Source organism: Nerophis lumbriciformis, linkage group LG05, assembly GCF_033978685.3.
Source record: "Nerophis lumbriciformis linkage group LG05, RoL_Nlum_v2.1, whole genome shotgun sequence".
NCBI classification, from domain to species: domain Eukaryota; kingdom Metazoa; phylum Chordata; class Actinopteri; order Syngnathiformes; family Syngnathidae; genus Nerophis; species Nerophis lumbriciformis.
This window is the reverse complement of record NC_084552.2, coordinates 53,524,842-53,547,013: the sequence shown is the minus strand read 5'-3', so window position 1 is coordinate 53,547,013 and position 22,172 is coordinate 53,524,842. Positions and strand designations below refer to the sequence as shown.

General features: G+C 42.5%; 1 protein-coding gene across 5 annotated transcripts in view; it reads right to left on the bottom strand.

Moving 5' to 3' along the window:
* The window catches only part of ppp1r12a (protein phosphatase 1, regulatory subunit 12A), a 76,549-nt gene extending 56,431 nt beyond the window's left edge, over positions 1 to 20,118 (bottom strand). For 3 of the 5 annotated variants that reach the window (XM_061959641.1, XM_061959639.1, XM_061959643.1), the window contains exon 1: positions 19,767 to 20,117. In XM_061959641.1, the coding sequence (XP_061815625.1) occupies positions 19,767 to 20,003 (237 nt within the window). In that variant the 5' untranslated portion in view covers positions 20,004 to 20,117. Of the gene's footprint in view, positions 1 to 19,766 lie in introns of all 5 variants that reach the window. The other 2 variants (XM_061959644.1, XM_061959640.1) reach the window with 2 other exon arrangements.
* Between the last annotated feature and the right edge of the window lie 2,054 nt (positions 20,119 to 22,172).

Here is a 22,172-nt window from a genome sequence, read left to right as displayed (position 1 = left end):
ATGTATAAAAAAACAAAACTGAGAATCAGTTTTGAATAATTACAAATAAAGAAGCAACACCACAAAAGTGTGTACCACCACAATATTTCCTCCTCAACAGTACTTCAAAGTTTTGCATGCTAATAAAAGTGAACACACTTTACTCACGACTGCCGATACCGTGCTTAATCAATTGTCCTTTTAGCAATCCAGTAAACCACGGGCCAATAATAATCCACTCTGAAAAGTAAAAAATTAAGTAATATAATAATCCATAAAGTTGCTCTAAAACGGTGGTTCTTAACCTGGGTTTGATCGAACCCTAGGGGTTCGGTGAGTCGGCTTCAGGGGTTCGGCAGAGCCTCCGCCGCGGTTGTCAAGACACACCTGACTCATTGTGTAAATAAAAACTTTTCCCTATCGCCGTATTATGGATACCCTTAAACAATGTTCCCTCTAATTTTCCATATGCGTGAGTAAACGCAAAAACTCCTTGAGCATTCAGTGGAGCACATGTGAGCACACCTGTCCCAAACCTGACTAAACAACAAATGTAATATTTTATTATTATAATCAAATGACAGCTGTCATTTCCATGAGATTATTTTGTAATATAAGTGTTTTGGCCCACTTACAATGACAATAACAAAAAATATTGTTTTTTCATGAGCTGTGTACTAGTATTGTATGTCTGGGTGGAAAACGAAGAAAAGGAACAGACTTTGCTGTGAAAATAAATAAATCATTTTATTTTATCATTTATCATTAAAAATGACATGAGAGTGGCACTTGCCAAGGTGAAGCCACACATATCTGAACTGGTGTCTCAAAGGCAACAGCAAAAGTCACACTGATTTGCAGGTGTGTAATTTGTTGTGAGTTCATGCACTGTGTTGGTTTTGTACTTTGAACAAGGTGATGTTCATGCACGGTTCATTTTGTGCACCAGTAAAAAAACATACATTTGCCTTGAATTTGAAAAAGAAAAAATAAATTTAATTTTTCGCTAAAGAAGGGTTCGGTGAATGCGCATATGAAACTGGTGGGGTTCGGTACCTCCAACAAGGTTAAGAACCACTGCTCTAAAACAAGATAGCAACAAGTCGCCGTCCCCATCGCGCCACCTTTGCATGGCATCAAGACACCTTGCTTAAATACACATCCACCTAACATGCCAATTGATTGTAAGGATTTATATATTTGGTATGATACATAATGTAAAACGTCTGCTCTGCACATAAATTCCATACACGGATATTTCCAGCTGAGTGTAATTGTAATGAATAGAAACACAGGATCTGTGTGGGCTTTACAAGGTGATGACATAACTAGGGCTGAGTACTATATCTATTACTCTTTTGTAGGGCGCAACATACAGCAAAGACTGAATTGACCAACACACCATAAACTATACACTACTGCCATCTAACGGATTTGGATTTGCAACCGCAATTTCATCTTGTCATACCTGCAATGACAGAAATGTGCTGAAGAAACAAGATATAAAAACTGTACAGCAGTTATCATAATCGACTCATTTTAAAATGTTGGACCAACAAACATTTGAATTTATTATCAAAAACAATATTTATTAACACACAAAAGTACTAGACAAAATTAGGATTTTTTACATAAAAAAAATATAATATACACTGTTGGCGTTAACGCACTTTTTGTGTCTTTTTACGCATTGAAATCAGAAAGGACCCGCATTTCCGGAAGTCCGGGATGCGGCCTTTTTTTTTTTTTTTTTACCCACCCTGCCTTCTCAGGGTCAAAACTCTGGTTTACTTGTTTTTTTGTCGATTATCGCTTTCCGTCGGTGTTTTGTTTTGTTTAGTTTATATTTGCCAAGTCAAATTTCCGTCCCCGTTTATTGAGTTTTTATTGGTCGACTTCAAAGTAATGAACTTTCCGGTACAATTTCTTAAATTTTGATTCGCCAAAAGTTTTATCAATCACAAATACTGCATTTCCGGTATTAGGACTCACGCGTGTTATTGTTTTCGTCATAGCGAGCAATAAACCCAAGAAGCGAAGCTTTACTGAAAAGTGTCTTCAGGAGCCACTTTTCAGCAAATGGCTCACTTATGAAGATGGAAAGATGTTTTGCACACCATGTAAACGGGCTAAGAAAAAGAACACCTTTACGACCGGGTGCACGGATTTTCAAAGATCCAGCCTCACCAGGCACCAATGAACATCATGTTACACCTTTCCTGCTTGTCGGCTCCAGGGCCAATGTATTGTCGAGGAGAACACCCTCCACTTTACCCGGCAGTGGGTTCCTACAGTTCCGCTCTTAGGTCGAAATGACAAGGCTGTCGATTTGTTACAACTCTTTGTTTCCCACAAAGCCAACCGGACATCCACCATGCTATTAACACTCCTGAACATGCTAGCGCTCCCTCTCCTAACTTGCCCACTCACTTACACACGTCACATATTGCCATTCTTAAAGGGGACCACACAGCTTATGGCCATCACAAAGCCAGAGATGAAATGCTAGAGGCATTGAGTGCCACTGTATTAAATGACATTGAAACTAACTTGCAAAATTCTAAGTTTGTTGGCATTATTTGCCATGAAAGTGTAGATGTGGCGGCATTTTTATTCTTTGGCAGCTTAGTCACGGATGACCATGCTGATTTATGCTCTTGGGTCAGACATTTCGATTTGATGTTTAATTTTTAATTTTATTTATTTAATTCCTTTTTTAATGGTACTTTAATTATTAATAGTTTATTGTTTTTATTTAAATAGTTTTTTCATCCTATTTTAGTCAATTATCAGTAATACCTTTTCAGTTATAATGAGTGTTGTAATTATACAATGCACTTATTTAATTATAACTATTTTAACTTGATGTTTTGTTGATACGGTACATTCATGTTTGTTGACAACGCTTAGCATGGCTGTACAGGCCAATTCTTGAGTGGCAGTCCCTGTTGCACTTAGTGCAAACATGTGGAGAGACCTGCTGTGCGATGGTAGTTACAGTACGTTTCCCCCTCTCTCTCTTCTCCTCTGCAAGCTGGCCTCTCCTCAAATCAGCCTCTGCAATATCCCGTCTAACCGCTTGACGCCAGACATTTCAGTTCTCCGCCTGTATTTCCCAGCTGTCTAGAGGAATATCTCTTGCATGTGTCCTTGAACCGGAGGGAGGGACGACCAACACGTCTGGAACCAGCAGCCAGTTGTCCATACATAATGTCCTTGGGAAGACGTCCGTCCTCCATCCGCCAAACATGTCCCAGCCATCGAAGACGGCGCTGGCATAGCAGAGAGTTTATGCTATGGATATTAGCCCGCTGAAGAATCACACTCTGTGGAATATAGTCCTGCCAACTAATACCAAGGATACGTTTGATGCACCGCATGTGGAAAGCGTTTAGTCGACGCTCTTGTTTCATGTAAGTAGTCCAGGTCTCGCTTCCGTAGAGTAAAGTGCTGAGAACGCAGGCCTGATAAACTCTGATTTTTGTATGTTGAGTAAGAGCGTTGTTTTCCCATACTCGTTTTGCTAGTTTAGCCATGATGGTATTTGCCTTTCCGAGCTTCCTGTCAAGTTCAACATCAAGCGAGAGTTTATAGCTGATTGTCGAGCCAAGGTATATAAAGATATCTACTACTTCTAAAGTGACACCATTCATCTTGATAGCAGGATTTGCAGTACCTTGAACGCTAACATTGGTTTTCTGCAGGCTAACTGTAAGTCCAAACTGTTCACAAGCATTCGCAAAACAGTCACTTAGACGTTGTAGGGCTTCTTTGGTGTTGGTAACAAGAGCAGCATCGTCTACAAAAAGCATCTCTCGGATTAACACTGACCTCCTTTTGGTCTTCGCACGTAATCTGGCCAGATTGAACAATTTGCCGCCAGACCGTGTGCAGATAGACCCCCTCAATGGATATGTCAAAAGCGTAGGACAGGAGTATAGAGAAGAATATTCCAAAAAGAGTTGGTGCTAAGACACAGCCCTGCTTAACACCACTGTTGATAGAGGAGTCCGAACAAGATCTATCACACAAGACTATTCTTTTCATGTTAGAATGCTGTTGATAGAGAAGGAGTCCGAACAAGATCCATCACACAAGACTGTTCTTTTCGTGTTAGAATGGAAAGAGATCAACATGCTGAGTAGTTTTGGAGGACATCCAATCTTTTGTAGAAGCTTGAATAGGCCCTACCTGCTGACAAGATCGAAAGCCTTAGTTAGATTTATGAACATCATGTAAAGAGGTTGACCGTGTTCTCTACTCTTCTCTTGAATCTGCCAGACTGAAAACATCATGTCAGTCGTCGATCTTCCAGCACTGAAACCACATTGGGATTCAGGATAGCTATGATCTGCAAGTATCTGTAGCCTGTTTAGGATTATGCGGGCATACACCTTTCCAACAATGTTCAAGGGAGAAATTCCTCTATAGCTATTGCAGTCACTGCAGTCCCCTTTATTCATATAAAGAGTCACAATAGTGGCATCACGTATGTCCTGAGGTACTCCTCCTTCCTCCCAGCAAAGACACAGTAATTCGTACAGCGTTTTAATAGGCAGGCTTCCCTTGCTTGATAGCTTCAGGTGGAATGTTATCGTTATCTGGTGCGTAGTCAGATGGAAGTGAATCAGTAGCTTTTTCAAGCTCTACCATTGTAGGCACTTTGTCTAGTTCATGGTAGCTCCTTCATATCATTTAGAGCAGCATCAGAGACGGTTGTTTCACGGCCTTATAGTTCTGAGTAGTGCTCTACCCATCTGACCATCTGTTCTTCACGGTTGGTAATCTTCTCCCCTATCCGAGATTTAATTGGACCAGTCCGTTTTACAGCAGGTCCTACTGCTTTTTTGATACCGTTGTACATGCCACGGATGTTACCAGATTCAGCACTCATCTGGATATATCTTTGCAGAGCTGCTGCCAATAGGTGTTTGCACACAGTCTCGCAATGCGCTGTGTGGAACAACGAGTACTCGAGTGTTGCAAGTGACTGAACATTTGGACATCTTGTATGCCAAAAATGCTCTGCGTTTGGCCTCAATTGCTGGTTCCATGATTGGTAGATAGTCACGACTGGTTTACTGCCTAGTTCTTTCCTTCTTCCTAAAAGTAGAAATAACTGTATTGTAAATTGCTTCTTTCATGACGTTCCATTTTGCTGTAGCATCATGCTCCGGCAGGTTTACAAGAGCTTGGTCCAGGGTTGATACATAATCATCCACTTTGCATGAAATTGACATATTTGATGTGTTAATGCAGGCATAACTCTTTGCCTTGGAGCGGTGAATTTTACGGAGCTGAAGGCGCACTTTGGCGCTCACAAGGGCATGGTCCGTATTGCAGTCCGCACTATGATAGCTTGTAGTAATAAGAATGTTATCTAGTGACGACCGCCTAGTGATAATCAGATCAAGCTGATGCCATCGATGAGACCTGGGATGTTTCCATGATACTTTGTGCGATGGTTTGCTCTTAAAGAAAGTGTTTGTAATACAGAGGTTGTATGTTCATCTTTCCGATGCCATGATGTCCCAAGCAAGATGGCCATCATGCATGGTCTGCGCATACTCTGGCATTAAAATCGCCAAGGACAATTAGGCACTCATCTTTAGGAAAACCCTTGATCTTCTCATAAAATTGCTCATAGAATCTATCTTTAATCTCCTCAGTTGAGGAAAGAGTAGGAGCATAGACACTGAGAATGTTCACTGCACCTGTAGCCGTGCTGAGACGGATAGACAGCAATCGCTCAGTACCTCCTGATGGAGGTTCCACTGATGCCAAAAGTGTGTTTCTGACTGCAAAACCAACTCCTGACTGACGAGGCTCCTCGGGTTCTCTACCTTTCCAAAATAATGTATAGTTATTCTCTCTGAGAGACCCACTGGAGGCTAGCCTGGTTTCTTGAAGAACAGCTATGTTGACATCAAGCCTGGTAAGCTCCTTATCAATGATGGCCGTCTTTCTGGCGTCGTCCACTTCATGAAGGTCATCAGATATTCCTGTGCACATTCCAGCTTGCTAATCGAAGAGCGGGAGTCTTCTTTCTTTTCTTGTTTCGTTTGTCTGGTACAAAAATTAACTGTCTGCTTTTCATGCCTTTGCAGTAAACTGAGCTCTAGGTACCCACTGAAGCAGTCAAACGTTGGCGGGACGACACCTTATTGACCAGGGGCTGCCTGGCTTATGGCGGATGGTAGTCGACCGATGAGACACGATGATCCCTTCCACCGTCAAAACAGACCTGTGGCGCCCCTTTCCTCCGCCAATTGGATGGGGGCTTACAACCTGTAACTGTCAGAAACCGTTGTGCTTTCCGCACTTGGTTTAAGTGAAGCTGGAGTGTCCTCTCCAGAGCATAAGTCTGGGCATTACATATGGAGATCCTGGGTTGCAAAGTCGTCAGGTACCCCTCTCGAGCTTGCTGATGAAATCCAAAGGAATGCTGAGCATGACGTTTGGCATCAGCTTGGCTGCAGGAGCTGCCGAAACAGTGTTTACAGGGCACCAATCCACCTTCGGGGCTCCACTCCTGATTTTTGGAAAGTTTACTCCTTTACACATGGTCGTTGAGTCTATGTATATGTATAGACCTCCTCCGCCCTGGCCGTTTGCTGGTTTGTTCCGCTCATCCGCCCGATAGTGCAGTGTAGACACCAAGTATACGGGTATTACATAACCAGGTTTGTAGTCAGAGTTGTCCTTCTCCTAGAAAGACGTCCGGCCAAGGATGTTGAGCTTTTCCTACCCTGCTAGATGGCCGATGAAAGAGTGCCCTTTGCCCTTTGGTGAATCTTGTTTTTGGTTCCACCAGGGTGTCTAGCCACCCACCTCAACAGCCCCAGTTGGGCACTGATGGGAATGCCAGTTGAGTCGCCGGCAGCCCGACCCTGAAACTGGTTGTACTGGATTACAGGCTACCAGTAGCAGATCTAACCGACCTGACCTTACATGGATTTGCATTTATATTAGATGTTACAAATTACATGGTAGTGTCACATTCACACCCCAACACGGTTTAACAAAGCATAGTGAATAATCATGATTAATAATCGTGATTTCAGTATTGATAAAAATAACCTTAATTATTTTGCCCATAACTCTGCAGTCCTACGTATAAGATTTGACCTCATATAACACTATTTTTAGCTATATGGACAAAAAGTGCTTATGTCTTATGTCCATAAGGTGCCATCTTGAGAATTTTTCACATTTATTTTAATTTATTTATAGTATTATTTTGTTTCTGCCATATTACTTTGTTTATAATGATTGTGTTGCTTTCATATGCACATTCAACTTTCTACTTAAGGTACATATATACATTTTGGATGTGTTTGTAAAAAAAATATATAATTTGGTTGAAGGATTTCAGTGTAAGTAGTTTTTGAAAAAGGTTGAGCACATTTAAAGTTACCGTTATAATAAGGATAACCGTGATAATTTTGGTCATAATAACTTTAATAACAAATGTTCATACTGTGACATCCCTATAATGGATAATTGTAACGTATTTGTTCCGTCGAATAAATTGATAAAAACACTCCGACGTGACTTTTTTTTCTTACATTTTCATCTGTTTAAGACATCGCATAATTAACGTTAATCTGTATAAACAACATGGTCACGCCATTTTGGAAGCGCGTGTCAAAGGTTAACCGACAACGAGAACAGCCGAGTTGTTCTGAGACTTTCTCAGAGATACACTATTTGCATCAGGGTCTGGAAGTACGTCAGGTGTTTGGTGAATTTAGGTCAGGCACATGCTCCCTAGACCGGCCAGGTAGGCCGGCGTAAGAGAAACTATGTCCATTTTTTCAGATAAATAAGTTGGCCCTGCGATGAGGTGGCGACTTGTCCAGGGTGTACCCCACCTTCCGCCCGATTGTAGCTGAGATAGGCTCCAGCGCCCCCCGCAACCCCGAAGGGAATAAGCGGTAGAAAATAGATAGATAAAGATAGATAGATATATATGTACGCGCGCTTTGGAGCCCCTGCCTCAAAAGAAAATAATGTTTGACTTGGTGCCCTTCCAACTTGCCTTGGTGCCCTAAAATATGAACCCTCCTTGATGGCAACACTTGCCTTGACCTTAAAAAGTTGAAATTCCAGGCCTGCAATATTATGCTAACAACAAGCCCAATTCCAGCTAGTATTTCCTTCGTGCACACACGTTTCTCTCCATGCTTCACTCTGACACACAAAAACACGGTGTGTTCCAGACCAAGGGAAAAATAAACATCATAAACACACATACACTTTAACAACAGCAGGTATTTACAATATGAATGGAGATATATATATATACACTTTATTATTTAAGCACTATTGAATAGTGGCCACCGAAAAAAAGACTGAACAGTGCCGCCCAAACCGGATGTTGTGATACTGTAAGCTATACGCACGGGTTGTCTGGAGCAGAGGCAGCATGCCCGCGCTGTGGACGTACTTTGATGTATCCGAGACATACCCGCGGGCGTCGATCTTGAACATTTAAGATGACAGTGGCGGCTTTTAAGGAGAAGAATGCATAACAACAAATATGTCATACTGACCACACCCCCACAGCCACAGGTATCTTGGCAATCTAGGGGAAACCCTGACCGGTATTGATTCAAAGGTGAACGGTACTCATCCCTAGACATAACTGCATTGCACCTTGCACTACAAATATAGTTGTTTAAGATTTGATAAAATACTTCCCTGCTGTGGGCACTGTCAACAATATCGTGCTCCTAAAAATGGAAATAAAAAATGCATTTTTCCACATCTTTATTTATACCAATTACAGTATATTACCGATAAGAGTACAGAGGAATACCGGTATAGTTAAGGAATATCAATATTGGTATCAGTATCGATAAACTCATAACAATATACATCCCTCCTTGTGACGTCAGATTACAATAAAGTTGTAGCAAACATTTTTATTATCAATTAAAAGAAAGGACAAGAGTTTCAAAACATTAGTAATGAATTCAACTAAGCTACTTTTACCGGTTGGTAGCCGAATCATAAAGTTGGTCTATGCCTATGGAAAGCTGCCTCCAAAAGTCAGCTGTAATATTTGGAAGCTGTAGTGTGAAAAAATTTAAGAAAAAATCTGAAATTCATGGATGAATAAACAAACGTTTGGAACTGCATAGATTCATTTGGCTTTTCCTCCATATGTGAAGAAACAATATCTTGCCTTCTCTGGTAGGACAAGCTCCTAACCAGACTACAGGACAGCCCCGGACTAGCATACCAGTGGAGAAATTCCCAGATAAGTATTACTCCTAGCCTTGGCCCTTGAGGCTTCAGCGCTCTAGCCACGCCTGGCAGTCCGCGTCATCTGTTCTGCGGCGCACAACCACTTCCACAAAAGGAATTCCTTCTTACCACCTCTGTGTGTTGTGGGTCTGCACGCGCACATGTGAGGGAGGCGGTTTGCTTGGGAGTTTTAACACAACCAAACAGCAGAACTGATAAAAGAACTGTGTGATGCAAAAGTTACATGTAGCGTGCATGTAGGAATTTACACAAAGACGTGCAGGAAGACAAAGAGTTCACAGCTCCTGTGCAGTTGGTCGGGTTCAGGAGGCCAGCGGCTACAAGGGGGAGGCGTCGAGCGCTGCAGGGCGACCAGCTGGGTCCCTCTACTCCAGATGAGCTCACTTATGAGCCCTAAAACACACGCACACATGCGCACACACGCAGCCTTCTACTTGTAGCTACTACTGAGAACGACCATATAAGGCACTGGGATTCCCATGGAAAAAGAAGAGCAGGATTGAGAAGGGGAGGTGTAAAAAGGCCAGCAAGATTATGCAACTTGCAAGTTTCACTTTGAGCCTTTCGTCTTCTCCTTCTCAGCAGCCAGAACAATAGACCCAAGCAACATGAAGCGGGGGCGAAGGGGCACGAGCGAAAAACCACGGCTGCTGACATTTGGATATAAACGGGGGCTTTATGCGAAGTTCGGCGACCAGTGACAGGTCGGGGCTCAAAGTGGAGCTGCACGGAGCCACCGCTAATGCCAAAAGGCTTGCAACTGCAGAGGTTAAGTGGACAGTGTAGATGCCAGGGTCTGGCATGCAGGCACCCTCTCGATTTACGACCATTAGCAGCGCCAATATGGATCCTCTCATTCAGCCAAAGCCAGCCTTGAACAGAGTAAAATAACACCAGGGTGATATACAAATGGTGGAGGCGTGTGTGTGTGTGTGTGTGTGTGTGTGTGTGTGTGTGTGTGTGTGTGTGTGTGTGTGTGTGTGTGTGTGTGTATATACACGTGTCTGTGTTGGGCAAGCAAGCGATGATAACAGCAGAGGGAGTGGAAGGAGCAGCCTCACTAGTGCAGCCTCAAAGAGGAAATGAGAAAAATAAACAGCCACTTCCTGTTACTCTTTGGCCAGAAACACTTAGATCCCCTCCTACCATCGCTACCAATAAGTCCAGGATTGGTGCAACATTATAATGAGTCAAACCCCTCCAGGTGAAAATCAATTAAGTGTTTTTTTCTCGGGCTGTCAACATTACCGTGTTAACGCATGTGATTAATAAAAATCAATTCTCAAATATGAATGAAGATGAATCATTTCGGGGTTAAGGCTTAACCCGGAAGACGCAGCCATTTGTTACACGGTCTGTGATGCGAGGTTCAAAACAGAACCTTGGATAAAACTAAGGTAAGGTGCTGGTATTGCAGGGACACACGTTTTTTATAATCGACGCACATCAACTGTGGTGAAAGCAAGCAGCCGTCACCGTCCTCAGCGAGCAGTGACAACTGCTGCCGGTCAGCTGGTTTTGCTGCTCTGCTCACGCCGATAGCTACATGCATCCACAACAAGCAGAGAACACTACGCTGGCAACATTTACAGAGTCAATGTTGTCAACAAAAGTAGCACAGTTAAGTTAAACATATGCTTTTGCTAAACAGCCACCGCATGCAGGACATCTAACATCTGTGAGGACCAAGTCCTGCAAGAAATGTCATTCATATCACCACAGCTGATTCGTCGTACATACCCTGGAGAGGCACAATCACAGCAAAGATAAACCAACTGTACTACCCATACAAGAACATTAACCTGCAACTATAGATTGAATGTGAATTTATTTTGCTTCCTGGAGAACTTTGGACATCTGTAAGTAATCACGAGCTGAAGTGGCATTGTTCCCAAAAAAAAAAGATCAGCATTGTCATCTGAAAAAGGTAAACAAGCTTTAAACTAAAGAAGAGTAAATATTGCACTGTTAAATTGTTTGAGTGTTTACTACATTATCGATAAGTAACTGTACCTTGTTTGCAAGATTATTGCAGACTGCATAGACTTTCAAAATGTGCACTTAATTTTTACTATACGTTTTTTCACCAGGTTTTGAGCAAATCAATGACTCGCAGTTCAGTAAAACATTGAGAAGTTTTTCCTGTATGTCTGACGACCAAATTGCATTTGTACCCAAATATTGGGGTATTTCCTTCAACAAATGTTACTCATCCTAGCAAATAATAAGCTGTGATTGATCATGATTAATGACGGATTTAGAATGTGATTAATCTGACTTAAAAAATGTATCACTTGACAGCCCTTGTTTTTCCATAACGTTGATGAAAGCAGGTTAAGCTAGTGAAACAAAGGCGACAAAATATTTTGTTATTCTGTGTTCTATGAATCGTATGTTGATTTGCTGCATACTAATGGCATACGCTAGAGGGGAGGGGAGCATGAATTATTCACTCAGCAATCAATTAACATTCAATTTAAGTGGAATCGTTGACCGGACTCAAGTGCTACAAAAGCAGACTGAAGCAAATTAATTGGATTGCGTGTTGACAACACAGCTGTCTAAAATTATAAATATGTTTTAATGAAGTTAAATGCCAAATTCAATCATTGAAATGTCAAGACATGTGTGTGTGTGTGTATATCATATCACCCCCTTATTTCGCTGCCTGAGGACGCTGCCATTTTGAATAAGCGTGCGACGAATGCAACATCACCCTACTTCCACAGACAACGCACGGCTGGGGTCGGGCATTAAATGAGCTGGCCTTTCGGGAGGACAATGAGGAATTTACAGTTTCTACCATCCAGTGTTTGCACTTCCAAGGTGGCTTGTAAAAAGCTTGGCAGCAGGCAGCTCAACAACAACAAGTCACAATATGTCAATCCCCAAAAGTGTTCCAACACCAGATGATGTCGCTAAACTTGTCACATAGTCGCTTTCTTTGAAAAGGAGTATAGGGTTTAAAATATTCACTCAATATAGCAACAAAGTTGCTAAATTGGCAACACTGATCCCAAGAGGTGGGAAAAAAATTATTGATTCTCCGATGCATCACGATTAGAACGTGGACGATTTTGAATCGATGGACAAGTGTTCTAGGTTTGGTTCAAACTAACCATGGAGAACCATTAGCAAACATTCTTTTAACGTTAGGGGTTAGCGCGGACACACAAAGGGGGGGAGGAGATGAAACGCTATGCTCGGCACAGCGCTAATTTAGCTTAAATGTGAAGTAGTGAAACAAAGAATAAATACTTTGTACATTCAACAGAAGGCTAATAGGAACTGTGTCACAGCCGAGAGTAATCAGCTAAGGCAACGGGGGGGCAAAGTGTCTAAAAACATTCTGTGGTTTTAGAAGGCATAAAAATTCAATCAACAATGCCCGCTCGCAAAGTAGTGACGTTTATTTATTTTTTCACTTAGCAGGCAGCTACAGTTCTCATCTATCTAGTCTTTCATACACATATCTATGCTGTGCGCAGGAACATTCAAAAACTGGAAATGACAGTACTGCATACATCAGTAGGCAAAAAAAATGAAATACTTAAATGAAACACTTAGAATATGTAATAATAATATACAATACAGTAATTAAAGATGTATAAATAATTGATTTATAATCTAATCGTAATCGAATCATGAGAGGCCCAAAGATTCCCACCTCTGCATCGTCTTATTCTCTGGCAGACCAGGTGCGTATGAGGTATGTTAAGAAGCAAAGTTACGATGCATACCGCCACCTAAAGTACAGACTTGTGACGACAGGCTAAAATCGCACAGTCTGACAGACTTGTAAGAAGAAAACAGACTTGATGCTACACATCTCAGGGTTAAAGGGGGCGGAACGGTAGGGAGATTGTGTAGCAGTTTGATGATCTGAAGTCATCCTGCAAACATTTCATAGCGGTGCAACGTAATACACAGCCTGGAGGAGGCATGCATTAATTAACCCACCGACCCACTTTTCATTAATTGGTACACGTGATAAGGATAATCTTAATTTACGGTAGGGGTTATTCCACTTTGGGGTCAGGTCAAGTCTGTGTCCACGTTACAGAGTCAGCACAGCGAGGATGCGTAGCAGCAGGTTTGCTCCCCTGAGGAATTCTCCTTACGACCCCGAGTGAACCAGTTCCAACCTGCTGTGTCGTTAGCCGAAATACTTCAGAGAAACCTCGCGTTTCCAGATCCCCGGGTGCCCCCGGCAAGGAGCACCATTATGCATTCTCGCAGCGGTATCGGGAAGAAGAAATTTTGTTTGTTTCTGAGTGCTTTTCTTGATGTCGTCAGCGGCGAGTCACGAGCCAGCCGGTGACGACCTGGCGGCTCTGCGAGGCAAACATCACAGGGACTTCCTGCTGATGATTACGGGGTTGGTTGGGCGCCTGAATGAGACGGCGAGCAAGGCCGGCTCTACAAGGAGAGACCTACCAATTACAGACGGGGCGAAATGCATGCTTGTAAAATGCGCACGCTTAGTCATCGGATAGGTGGCTTCAAGTCTAAACGAAGATTACAAACATTTGTCTTCCTTTTGACCATTCGCATTCAAGTGTAATAATAATAATGCATACCAATTATTACTATACATGCTAGATCCTACCGTCAGTTCATATACAAATTATAGGCAGACATTCACTTGCGGTTGACCTGTTTTGTTGTTCAAAGCAGCGCGGTTAATGTCAAAATTATGACGGCTGGCCTTCAGAATGCGACAGAAGGAAGCAAAAATATCATGTATATTGTCGTGTGCAGAACCGCAGATACAAAGTCGGGTAATTAGCTTAATTTGCAAAAATAGAGCCAATGGCTTACAGTCTGGCAGACGATTGAGGGCAAAACAAAGTGTGTTCAAATCAAGACTGTCTAGATTCCAGTCCATAAATTATGGAGGTGCACCTTTAATGTATTCTGCAAAATGCACCAGTGGCTCTTGGCGACTGTCAGACAGCCTTATCTTGTTAACTTGTGATAATGTGGGAGGAAGCTCAGGATAGATAAAGAAGGGGTCAATGAAATTTCAAAACATTGCTGCCTTTAATCAAATCCAGCAATCAATCAAGTGTCCGTCTTCTTTTGTCTTTACAATAGTAAAACGTATTTATATATCTAAAGCATTCCATTATTGTAACTTTGTAGATAAATGAGGTATTAGAGAGCACTCATGTTAATTTCTAAAGCTACATCAACTGGAGATGTTGATATTTAGGACCGTTTGCAGTGGCCCCAAATGGACTGATATGTTCGCCAAAAGTTTGACGCGGCTTTAGTATACCGTCTTGGTTACTGTTTAGCCAAACATTGCGCCTCAAAACTAGTCCTTTTGCACGCATATTCAGCGGACTCAAGTGCCCTAGGATGTCATCACTTGTTAAAACTCTGTAGTTTTTAGCTACTAACACACTTGCACTTTAACTATCTGCTTCATTTATTGTGCTTGACAGGAAAATAATCCAATGTGGGGCCAAATAAAGTTGCCATGAAAGAAGGTGAGAAACAATATGTAATTCAAGAACTCACAGGAAAGAACAAAAAGGTAGTTTTTTGTGGCTTTCCCATTTTCTGTCTCCGCTCATCACAAAGAAGAGTCTTCTATGGATAAATGTGGAAAAATGAAAGTCTACATTTATACATTTCATTCGTATTTCACATTTTTTTCTGCATATGAAACTATACAGTGTGGATGTGGATCGAACAATTCAATTAAATTCAATTTGGATTCTTGTGAGGATTCGATTCAGAATCCATTCTCGATACAAACCAATTCTCGCAATTCTTATTTGGTATTAGACAATAATAAAACCTTTTCAAAAGGAGGTTACAAAAGCACCTCTTTTAGCTGCTGACGTATGACGTACACATGCAGTAAAGTAAGCGCGGAGATGGCCTAAAAGACCACCTTTTAAAAAAAATGTTCAAATATTTTTAAACTATTCAGAATCGCGATTCTGATGTAAATACACTTTTTTCCAACACCCTCTTCTTCCAGTTATACCTCATTTGTCCGTGGTTGATTGGTTCCGGACCTGAACGTATATGAATTTCTGCAAAGTCAAAACATTTTTTTAGAAATCAAAATCAAAAATGACCTAAATACGGTTCTAAATTAACATTTTGAGGGCCCTCTCGGCATCCATCCATGTTCTACCGCTTGTCACTCTCGGGGTTGCAACGAGGCTGGGGCCCTCTTGACATGAATTATGCATATACCATATTTTTCGGACTATAAGTCGCAGTTTTTTTCATAGTTTGGCCGGGGGTGCGACTTATACTCAGGAGCGACTTATGTGTTAAATTATTAACACATTACCGTAAAATATCAAATAATATTATTTAACTCATTCACGTAAGAGCCTAGACCAGTGGTTCTTAACCTGGGTTCGATCGAACCCTAGGTGTTCGGTAAGTCGGCCTCAGGGGCGGAGGTCAAAACACACCCGACTCATCGTGTAAATACAAACTTCTCCCTATCGGCGTATTACGGATACGGCAACAGCTGACTGATTTGCAGGTGTGTCATTTGTTGTGAGTTTATGCAGTGTTGGTTTTGTTAACAAGGTGATGTTCATGCACGGTTCATTTTATGCACCAGCAAGAAAACATGGTAACACTTTAGTATGGGAAAGATATTCACCATTAATTAGTTGCTTATTAACATGCAAATTAGTAACATATTGGCTCTTAACTAGTCATTATTAAGTACTTATTAATGCCTTATTCGGCATGGCCTTATTATAACCCTAACCCTGACCCTAACCAAATAACTTTAAATTAAGTCTTTATTACTTAGAATATGTTCCCCTAGTGTCCAAATAACTCTAAATTACATTTTTGTTACTTAGAATATGTTCCTCATATTAAAGTGTTACCAAAAACAAATAACTTTGTCTTGAATTTTTATTTATTTTTTCCACTAAAGAAGGGTTGGGTAAATGCGCATATGAAACTGGTGGGGTTCGGTACCTCCAACAAGGTTAAAAACAGCGCATCCTGAAGAGACAGTCAAAAAGCTGTTTGAAGATAGTCTGTAGAACATAACCTATGCAACATTTTGAACAAAAAAAAACAACATTTCATGTTATGTAGACCACAACGATATGTTTTAAATGTAGAAAAAAAATATCATTAGAGACCCATTCAAAAAAAATCCTCAAACTGCAAACTTTCAAGGGCAATGTTGCGAGAGTCGATATTAATTATTCCCTATCAAATGTGTTAAATGTATTGTCAGGTGTCTGGAAGAGATTAATTGGATGAAATTGTTTTCTTATTGGATACATTGCTCCAGTTTTCATAACATTTTTAAAATCAAGCTTTTACAACCAAACCTCTGCTTTCTCATCTGGGCATCTTTGCCAGGAGTGCAACAGAACCCAGTGCTCATCGTGAAAATACTTTAAAGACATCAGCACGTCACCTTTAAAATATGCAATTCTCTGTAGTATTTACTAAGAAGTCATCGAGCCTGGGGGTTGCTTATGAGGCACATCATTAAGCTTCAGACCTAACACATTTCTGGTGGTTACAGGACGCTTTAAAGTGTCGCGTAAAACAGGTAAGAGCAACATGTTCATTTTGTTATAAAATATCACGCGCATGTTTTGCACATCTCAGCCACTCATAGAATAGCAAAACAATACAGGATTGGATTCTTGTCAAGTTGGTTATTATTAAACCACTTGTGGAGGGCAGTTAAAGTTAACCCAGCAATATTCTGCTTCAACTGTTTATGTGGAATTAATTCAACAACCGATGAGTCAGACTCTGGTGGCCGCCCCTGGCCTGGACAAGAGGCTCATGGACGCCTCGCCATGCGCCGCCGCATGCGCCTCGACGGTTCCATGGCAACTTTCAAGAGCTTGACTCATTTCTAGCTGCCGAGCTCTGCCAAAGGCTCTCTCGCTCTCTGCGTTCAGTCGGTTACGCAACTCCCACTCTGTACATGCAAATCCACCGACACCAGCCGCTAGCAACCTCGCAGAATCGTTGTCATGGCGACAGCTAGAGATAAAGTCTTCCAGGGACGTAACGCAGCGAGCCGTTGAATCGGGTCCAACAGCGTTGGCCGGGGAGGTCGGGAAAAGGCAGTAGAGGGAAGCCGAGAGTTCAGGTGTGGGTCAGTGTGGAGATTTTCTTGGTTACCTCCACGCTAATTGGCTTGGTGGAGCTCAGTGGCCTGGTGGTATTGGGACAGGCAAGTCGGGAGGGGGGGTGAAGACTCGAGGGGGAGGGGCTTAGGTGACAGCTGAGGAATGTCTGCTCGCTCGCTCTTTGCCATGGTTTCCAAATACTGTCATGTGAGGAATGCAGAGGCCGAGGCGACAGCACTCGGAATGCTGCGCTCCCGAGACCAGTTTAGCAAAGAGGGTTCAGAATATCTGCAGTTCAACAGCGTTGGTCTTTCACTTTCACATCCTCTCTGCGGCGCACCTGAACCAGTGTCCTTTGCGTGGCTGAATGGAAACTGCTGGTAAAAGTAGACACGTTCTATTATCATCGATGGGTCATTCCACAGAGCGTTCTTATTGGAAATGACAGAAGGCTGGAGACTTCTGTTCAGGCCCTATACTACAAAGCGTTGCCGCCGACTGAGTCATCGCCAAACTTAGCATCATCCCTTGAAACCCAGTCGGGGAGAACTTGCGGCAACAGTATTTATAACCCTGCCCCGGTCAACGGCTTTTGGGATCGCGGCTGCGTGCCCTCATGTGCTGAAATGACGCGCTCCACAACAAAGCTGGGAGTCACTAAAACGCATTGAAAAGCATTCTTCCAAAAGATCCAATACGAGTCCTGTCGGCAGTGACAAGACGAAAGAACAAATAGACCCCCACTGAGAGATTAGATACGCCACTAAACACACTGCAGACTCTCTTCTCCAGGGATGGTTACATCTGTGGCGCCCATCATCTAAAAAAAGGCAACATTTTGCCTTAAGGAGGAGGCGGGTCAGGTGTGTAGATTTGCTATTTAAATAAAATGTTCATGCATGAGTATGCAAACTATGAGTACATGATGACAAGTCATGTAGGTATGAGTAATTCAGTTGACATTGCTACATATTTATGTGTAATTTATGTATCACGTGTAACCCCGCAATCATTGCGTTAAGGTTTTATCACCGGTTCTCCAACAGAAAGAAGAACGTCATGCATCAAGCTCAATTGATCATGAGCTGCTCGTTAAAATACAGGTACTGAGTGCAAAAACACAGTGTTCTGTTAAAAAACAGATACTCTGCAAGTGGTAACAGATGTGAAGACCTGTTGATGTGCAGCATCTTCAACCGAACCCTGCAAGGTCAATAACAAAGTGATCAATGAGAATATGACAAATACGCATATAACTACAAATGACATCAAGTGCATATTGTGGTAAAGCAGGTTGTAATAATGTATGCAAGCAGGAATTAAATAACCAAATAAAAAGGTTTTGCACATCAGTGAAGCCATTATCAGACTCTCCCTAACACCCAACTAGCATACCTTTACAATCACTCAAGGTGTAAAAACGAGAAATGTTATCATGATTGGGCTAAGCATAAGAATGCAATGAGTAAATAGCGACATTCGTCAGCCCAAAGAGCTGCCATTTCATCATTGCACTGCGAGCACGGCGGCTAGCAGCGGGAGCTAGCAGGGGGGAACGCTGACATGTCCGTCAAATGCACACAAACTTCACAGTTCGCACAACACACGACTTCAAATGACGATGCTCTGCAAAGACAAAATGACTACACCGTTATAGCTACTCCCACAAAAGCCTCGTTTATTGCATCGATGGAAGCTAACTGGAGCACCATCCACAATGCTAACGTAGCATTAGCATCATTTTACTCGCTAACGGTGCACATTGGTGATTTACCAATAAACTGACCCAGCAGCGTGCAACGTTTAATAACAACACAATGAATCATGTGGTTGCCACACGACACAACACAACACAAGCCCAGGCTAATAACGTGTATGTCCAACTAGCGTGGCTAACTACTAGCTAGCTTCCTAGCAGCAGTGCAATGGAGGATTTATCAACAAACCGACTTTAGCCGCCAGCTAGCATGTAACTTTTCCATTTAATGACGCCTTGGGAGCGACACAAAACCACCGCCATTGCAAAAGTAGCAAAGCCGAATAACGACGACAAATAACCGACAACACACTGCTGGGGAGCTGCAGCATTACAGCAATTAGACTGCGCCCGCCGACTCTGTGTATAGCCTGGTGTTGACGGCCATGAAGTAGCCCCCCGCACGCAAAAAGGCACCGAGCCGTTAACTTTGCTGCTTGTTGTGTGCACACAAGAAAGTGATCATTTAGGCCATTTGATAAATATCTGAATATTTCCCCATCAGAACAGAGGGAGGAAGTTGTGGTGAAAGCGAGCGGTTGTGCTAAAGTAGGTAAACAACGGGAGAATGGCTTCCACTTGACAGGTGTTCAAGGGACATTTGTACCCCCGAAGGTAGCTCCAACAGGCGGCCTTGCACACCCTTCACCGGGACGACTCACCTGGTGGAGGGCGGTAAGACCGTCGACGTTGGCGTAGTTGATGTCGGCGCCGCGGTCGAGCATTCGGAGCACCTCCTCGGTGTCGCCGCTGGAGCAAGCGGCCAGGAACACGGCGCCATCGTCGAACTTCACCTTCGTCTTCTTCTTCTTCAGGATCGGCGGCTCCAGGTCTGTCTCGGAGCCCAGCCACCGCTTCAGCTGCTCGTTCCTCTTCTGCTTGGCGTCCGCCATCTTCATCCCCCTCCTGTCTCGGGCTTCTTATCTTTCTCCGAGAGAGGATATACTTTATAGTGGCACTATCCCACAGCGCACTGGGGCGTGGGAAGGAGGAGAAGGAGGGGAACGACGGAGGAAGGGGCGGGGGGCAAACTCGTCACCGCGAGAAGAACGCGTCTGGATTGTTGGCAGCATGTCTCGCGAGATCTCGAGCGGAGAAGCTGCAGTGTGACATCACCATCAATGGTTTATGGAGAGAGAGAGAGAGTGAGCGAGGTAATCCCTCATAGACACCAAATAAGACGACAGCGCTTGGAAATATTACGTAACACCAGTAGGCAGCGTTATTACGTATAGTCGGGTATTTTTATTCCATACATGCATTTTTCTATATTCTATATTTTAGGAGTGTGCTGGAGCATATGAGTACGCCCTGGATTTTTCCCTCGTATTTTTCTATTGTCTAAATACTGCAAAAAATACCAAATTTCCAGGATTTTTTTCTCACTCAAAACATTTCCCACATTTTTGAACCGATTCAAACTATTCCACTCATCCTGGACATTCTTACTAGTTATTTTCAAAGTTCCAAAAATTCCAGTTTTTCCCAGAATTCTTACTTTTCAATATCACTGCTCCATCTTTTATTTTATTTCAACTACTTCTCCCATTCTCACACCTTTCCAACATTCTACCAATAAAACATTCCAATTATTTTTTTTACATTACACCCGTAGAGTATTAAAATTAAAGTTAAAGTACCAATGATTGTCACACACACACTAGGTGTGGGGAAATGAACCTCTGCATTTGACCCCCGAGGAGGTGAGAGGAGCAGTGAGCAGCAGCGGTGGCCGCGCCCGGGAATAATTTTTTGATGATTTAACCCCCAATTCCAACCCTTAATGCTGAGTGCCAAGCAGGGAGGTAATGGGTCCCATTTTAATAGTCGTTGGTATGACTCGGCCAGGGTTTAAACTCACGACCTACCGATCTCAGGGTAGACACTCTAACTTCCTTTTATTTTTTGTTATGTAACAGCCTCATTCCAAAATGGAATACATTAATTTTGTCCTCAAAACTCTACACTCAATATCCCATAAAGACAATGCAAATTTAAAAAAAGGATTTACAGCCTTTGCTCAATACTTTGTTGATGCACATTTGGCAGCCTCAAGTCTTTTTGAATACGATACCACAAGCTTAGCACACCTATCTTTGGGCAGTTTTGCCCATTCCTCATTGCAGCACCTCTCAAGTTCCATCAGGTTGGATGGGAAGTGTTGGTTTTCATCCAAGATGTCTCTATAGATTACTGCATTCATATTTCCCTGATTTCTGACTATAGTTACCAGTTCCTGCCGCTGAAAAACATCCCCACAGCATAATGCTGCCACCAGCATGCTTCACTGTAAAGTTGGTATTGGTGATGGGTGGTGCCTGGTTTCCTTTGAATATTAAGCCTGGCATTCACGCCAAAGAGTTCAATCTTTGTCTCATCAGACCAGATAATTTTGTTTTTCTCATGGTTTGAGATTCTTTCAGGTGCATTTTGGCAAACCTTTACGAAGAAATGGCTTCTGCCTGCCCACTACACCATGCAGGTCTGATTGGTGGATCGCTGCAGAGATAGTTGTCCTTCTGTAGGGTTCTGCTCTCTTCACAGAGGAATGCTGTCTCTTGGACAGAGTGACCATTGGGTTCATGATCACCTCCCTGACTAGGGCCCTTCTCCCCCGATCGCCAAGTTTAGATGGCCTGCCAGCTCTAGGAAGAGTTCTAGTGGTTCCAAATGTACGGATGATGGAGGCCACTGTGCTCATTGGGACCTTTGAGGCAGCAGATATTTTTCTATACCCTTCCTCAGATTTGTTCTTTGAGACAATCCTGTCTCAGAGGGCTACAACTTCAACTTCATTTTTGGTTTGTGCTCTGCCATGCACTGTGACGTGTGGGACCTTGTATATAGACAGATGTGTGCCTTTCCAAATCATGGTCAACCAACTGAATTTGCCACAAGTGGACTCCAATTAAGCTGTAGGAACATCTCAAGGATGTATCAGTTGAAACAGTATGCACCTGATCTCACGCTTGTATTAGTATTATGATACATTTCAAGCAAGTTGTACATTAATTTGTACACTGTAAAAATGACAATAGATTTTACAGTAAAAAACAAAACTGGAAGCT